Raw genomic sequence first — 6210 nt, 5'->3', positions numbered from 1 at the left:
TGAGAGTTTCACATGTTGAGTTGTGGTGTCACTGCTTTCTGAGGAAGAATTTTGGCCTGTACATCTATTGCATTGCTCAAATTCAGCAGCTGCAAACTGAGCACACCCTTTTACTTGGCCATCCCAGGCCAGCCTCCAGAAATAGACCTTAGGCCCCCAACTTTTTGCACGCCGTTATCAAAGAAATGCTGAATCTGTAAGCGTCAGGCAGTTAGCTTCTCCTCCTCCCTCATTCCACTTGTTATGTTCCATCCTACTGGCATTCAAAACAATGTAGGTAACAAGTAAGATTTTATTAATCGCATTAGCTGGCAAAGTCTCTAAGAGGAGAAAAGCAAAGATTTACGGCCACTTTTGTAAAAATAAGGTTTAAAAAAAACTGGCAACCTGAATGGGAAAGTAAATTACAGTGAGAAATTAAAGAAGTTTCTAAGTCAACCAATATAGGAGGTGGTGGCTGAGTAAATAAGTTTTGACTTTTATAATTTCCTAATTAGGGAACTGATTTAGAAATCCTGGAATTTAGGATGCCTGGGTGGCTCAGTTGGTTGAGCGTCTGGTTTCAGCTGAAGTCATGATCTCACGGTTTGTGGGCTAAAGCCCCATATTGGGCTCTGTGCTGACATCTCAGAACCTGAGGCCTGCTTCGGATTCTCTGTCTCCGTCTCTCTCCTGTCAATAATAAAAAAAAATTCTGGAATTCAAAAATACATGTAAAATCCAATCTTAACAGATCAAAACTGTTATACTGTATTTAACTCCACTTTTGTTGAAGAAAATTTTGAAGAGAATAAAGATAAAACTCTACATGTGTACTTATATGGAATCGGTTTAGGTCTTATTTAACTACTGTTCATTTTGTGAAGTATGCTGTCACTTTAAAATACTCTTAACTGCCTTTTAGCTGCTTAAAGAAATTATGAAACACTGAAAACTACTAGCAAAGATATGCAGTATTTCTAACTAGATGCCACTGGTCTAGTCAGGCTGGTGTCTTCTCAGGCACAGCTCTGATTCAGGGATGGATTCATAAAGAAATGAGGCAGATGAGGTTAATGTACCAAGAGCAGAGTAAACTTGACCATTTCCTTCTCTAAACACATTTTCAGTGTCAAGACGTGACAGAAAATAATTGTTCTTTTCGTTCAAGAGTTATGGTTCCCAAGGAGACAAAGGAATAGAACTGAACTTATAAATGAAGATATTACTTCAGTTCCTTGGCTGAATATAATACACTTTTTATATTCTTAAGGGACACATCTCAAGATGTTCCTGGCTTTCCCTCAGATGAGTTTTTTTGAAAGGCATATATATCCTCTGAATACCCTTAACACTTCCAATTAACCAACCACCTTTCAAGCTTTAAAATTTTTCTTGCTGGTATTTTGACACAACATTTGTACAAACCAGTCTTGATAATCATGATTAAAATTTGTCCATAGTCAAACAAAATTAAAACAATGAATTTGTTAAAACTTCAAACATGAGGGGTAGTATACTGCAGTTGGTTCTTTCCACTTAAGAGCTAACAAAAATTTAACCTAATCCATGTGATCCATCACATTAGCATGTATGATTTTAAATGTCATGACTTTCAGGTTAAAGATAAATTTGAATATGGAAATCATTAAAAATTAGAGAGGAAGAATGATAGAAATCAGTGACACTAGAATCAGAATAATTTTTCTCTTAAGAAATGAAGTTTTATTTATTTGAAGTGGCACTGTTACCAAGTAATCTTTGTAACACATATGACAGAAACGTTTAACGTAGTTTGAAGACTCCTCAAATAATTTTTTAAATTTATTGAGTAATCTCTACACTCAATGTGGGGCTTGAATGCACAACCCTAAGATCAAGAGTCATATGTTCCTCTGACTGAGCCAGTCAGGCACCCCACCACTTAAATAATTTTTAAACATGATACATTTCCATTCTTTAATATAGTGACCAATATTACTTTGCTTAATTTACTATTTTTCATATTCAATACCAAACAGGATGAATTATTATTTTAAAAATGCAGTAAGTCAAATTCAAATTAATGTGTTTGACTAATACTGATAAGACTGCCTCATCTCCTGCCAAAGGTTTATTTTTCTAGACTTGCTTCACTATTTAAAATTGTATTAGAAACTGTTCACCTTATACTTCAATTAGGATGACATTCAAATCACATTACATAAAAGCCTATGTGACCTAACCTAATGTAACACATGCAATACAAGTACATTTTCAGAAAATCAACTCAATATATGGGAAAGATATTGAAATCTGTTTGAATAGAATGTGTTAAATGTCTCATTGCGAAGAGGAAAAAAGGAAATAAAATGACCAGTCAGGCTTCATATCAATTAGACAACTTTTACTAAATGAGAAAACTACATTTAAAATGTGCTTTAAAACAAAATGGAATTAGAAAAAAAGACATATGCATTTGAAAGAACTTTGCACTGTGCTGAAAATCAAATCTCTTGCAGTAATACAATACGCCAATTCATAAAATGTAAGTTAACAGAATTCTCAATTTAACGTTTTCAAAGACAATATTAAGGTCAAGAATTTCACATCAATGGTAGCACATATAGAAGAAGGGCATTATTAATATGATGTCCATCCCTATGAAGCTTACAAATTTGACAATACTCAATAAAAGCTTTTAGAATCACATCCAAAAGGGTCGCATCCAAAGAATCTCAAATCTGTGTCCTGTAAGTTCTCCTTCTAAAATCCTTATGTTGACTTTTCTACTCCTTGTTAATACTAACCCTTTAAAAAAAGAGAACAGGAAAAAAATGCTGCAATAAACCCTTGATCATGTACAGAAATTATTGCTACTATAGCTCACTACAAAGCAGGTCTATACAATATCGTATGAACTTTGATCATGAAAAATCAGAATAAAAATCTTTAGTGACATAAGCCTTACAATCGTATACAACATTCACATGGCAATATTAGACAGTTAAGCACCCAATAACCATCGTTGACAAAATGTCCCACTGACCAGCATTCATTTAAATACATCCTTCGTACAGAGGGAGGATAAAAGAGATAGTGTCAGCTTTCCAAGGCTTGTCAAAAAAGGATTCTCATGTTCTGTGGATCTAAAAACGAATAGCAACAACAACAACAACAACAACAACAAAAAACCCAAAAAAACAAAACCAATGCAGGTGAGGGTGTTATCAGAAAGTTAAGCATGCCAAAAGGTGTTTCGTGCGAATTAAAACCTAAAGCCAAGGTACCACATAATCACATTACCAACTAGTTGGGTAATACTATATGAGCCTTATCTTAAAGTTAAATGAAATGCTACTGCACAATAGAGCATCAATAAGTTAAAAATTAGAGTGCACAAATCCAGATCAGTGGCAATTTCTGTATAAAGCAAAATATTCACTATCAGCTGTGAAGTCTGCCCAGTCAAACTGTTTGATTCATTCACTGGATTGGATAGTTGGCCTATTTTTTGAAAAATATCAATCTCTGAAATTCATTTTTACTGTAATGAGGCCTAAGTTTTCTTAGTAAGGTTAAACAGGTACATAAGTAAATAAGCAAGGGAAACTAATAGTTGGTGAATGTCTTTAAAGCTCTTCCCACATTTCACTTGTAAAAATGTTCAGGGGAAAAAAAATTTTATTATTTGCTGTTATTCTAGCAAAAACAAAACAAAACAAACAAAACAAGCCCAAAATAATTAAACGACCAAGCAACACTAAAACCACATTACACAGATGGATCATCATGCTTTCATCTGGTGTAACTATCACATCTAGTTTAACTGGGATGCTTTTCAACTTTAAAAACTGTGATACGTGAAGATGTAATTTTAATGGGTAATTTTGAATTTGAATTTAACTTTGCTGAATATTATAACAGAGTATACTTATTACAATACAGTGTAGCACATCTTTCTATTAGAAAAAAATTTAAGATCCTTTACCCGTCTCCTTAAGTTAAAGGTGTGACATCATAAAGGGTGTCAAATGGCTGGATGGTTTTACAGTGCACACTTATATATTATGAAGTATGTCCTTAACAAATCTGATGGTTTCTTTACAGAGTTCCTTTCTTCACCTTTTCTTCGGTGGATTAGCTGTTCGAGGTGGAGTGACAGGACGTCCTGAATTCAGTCCACCATACTGGTACTTAGCTTTCTTTTCAGATGGTTTCAATATCTTAAAATAAATAATTTATTAACAGTGTTATTCTTTCAAGTGCAATAAAGTTTAAGAAAATTATTGTTATAAATAGTAGGCTTTTCAAAATATGAAATAAATTTTAAAGGCTCAACAGAAGTATAGAAAACAGAAAAGTTCCATTGACAGTTCTCACATTTCGAATGTGCAGATGACTGAATAGTGAATATTCCTATCATCTGTCAAGCCACTGATAATTCAAAACCTCAAACACACAAGTCCTACCAACTACCCAATCCTTAGATTTAAGTAACAAATACATTTTTTTAACTAATGTATCTCTGTGGTAAAGAAAAAACACTTAGTTTATGAGTCAAAACACCAATGTTGGCTAACAGACACATGAAAATATACTCATGTCACTCATCGGGGAAATACAATCACAACTATGATGAGATACCACCCTCACACCTGTCAGAATGGCTAAATTTAACAACACAAGAAACAACAGGTGTTGGCAAGAATGTGGAGAAAGGGGATCCCTCTTACACTGTGGGTGGGAATGCAAAGTGGTGCAGTCACTCTGGAAAACAGTATGAAGGGTCCCCCACAAGTTAAAAATAGAACTGTCCTATGATCCAGCAATTGCACTACTAGGTATTTACTCAAAGGAACAAATAGAGTACATATGCATCCCAATGTTTACAGTAGCACTATCAACAGTAGCCAATTCATGGAAAGAGCCCAATTCATGGAAAGAGCCCAAATGTCCACTGATTGATGAACTTATAAAGAACATGTGGTATAAACATACAATGAATATGACTCAGCCAATCCAAAGAATGAAATCTTGCCATTTGTAATGATGTGGATGGAGCTACAGTGTATTATGTTAAGCAAAATAAGTCGAGAAAGACAAATACCTTGTGATTTCACTCGTGTGGAATTTAAAAAACAAAACATAAACACAGGGGAAAGAAAAAATAGAGACAAACCAAAAAACAGACTCTTAACTATAGAGAACAGACTGAGTTTGCTGGAGGGTTTCTGGAGAGGAGGTGGGCAGGGGGGTGAGTTCAATGGCTAATGAGTATTAAGGAGGACACTTGTACGAGCACTGGGTGTTATATCTAAATAACGGTTCACTAAATTCTACTCCTGAAACCACTAATATACTGTATGTTAACTAGAATTTAAATAAAAACCTGAAACAGTAAAATAATAATAATTCTGCCACTATTTAGAGAAGTTAGTCACAAACTCTTTAATCTTAATTTTTATGTGTAGATCTTTTAAAAAAGCATTATTTATATATTTTACATATCAAAGTCCAACTGCTTTCAATGTACATGTTGATGATTTTAAAAATATTTACAGTTGTACAACCTCTGCTGTAATCTAATTTTAGAGTTTTTTCGCTCCAAAAAGAAATCTTGCTCCCATAAGCAATCATTCCCCATTTCCATTCTGTATTACTCTGAACTTCAACTTCCTTCAACTCCAAGGAAAAATTAATCCTTCTCTATTGGTTTGTCTTTTCTGGCTATTTCACATAAATGAAATCATATAATATGTGGTCTTCTGTGACTGGCTCTTTTCACTGAAATCATGTTTTTGAGGTTCATTCATGCTGTAGCATGTATCAGTACTTCATTACTTTTAACTGTCAAACAATACACCATTTTATGGATAATCCATTTTGTTTTCATTCTTTTCTTGATGAACATCTGGGTTGTTTTCCATTTTTTGACAATTATAAAGAATGCTCCTATGGAAATGCATATACCTATATTTGAGTACCTGCCTTCAGTTCTTTTTGGGATACTTATGAGTGGAGTTGCTGGGCCACAGAGAAACTCTGTTTCACTTTTTGGGGAGATGCCACACTGTTTCCACAAGAGGCTGTACCATTTTCCAACCCCCCCAACACTACTGAAGTGTCCAACTTCTCCGCATCCTCACTAATACTTGTTATTGGCTGATTTTTTTTTTTAACAAATAGTTTATTGTCAAATTAGTTTCCACATAACACTCAGTCCTCATCCCCACAAGTGTCCTCCTTCAT

General features: G+C 34.3%; 1 protein-coding gene across 2 annotated transcripts in view; it reads right to left on the bottom strand.

Annotated features, from left to right (window-relative positions):
- Positions 1-2344: 2344 nt before the first annotated feature.
- PPP1CB (protein phosphatase 1 catalytic subunit beta) overlaps positions 2345-6210 on the bottom strand; it is a 46531-nt gene continuing 42665 nt past the window's right edge. For both annotated transcript variants that reach the window (XM_039238422.1, XM_039238423.1), the window contains one exon: positions 2345-4184. In XM_039238422.1, the coding sequence (XP_039094353.1) occupies positions 4080-4184 (105 nt within the window). In that variant the 3' untranslated portion in view covers positions 2345-4079. The remainder of the gene's footprint in view (positions 4185-6210) is intronic.

This window comes from Hyaena hyaena, unplaced genomic scaffold, assembly GCF_003009895.1.
Source record: "Hyaena hyaena isolate Hyena2069 unplaced genomic scaffold, ASM300989v1 scaffold_140, whole genome shotgun sequence".
Lineage (NCBI taxonomy): Eukaryota > Metazoa > Chordata > Mammalia > Carnivora > Hyaenidae > Hyaena > Hyaena hyaena.
The sequence above is the reverse complement of the archived record's forward strand: the minus strand, read 5'-3'. Positions and strand labels throughout refer to the sequence as shown.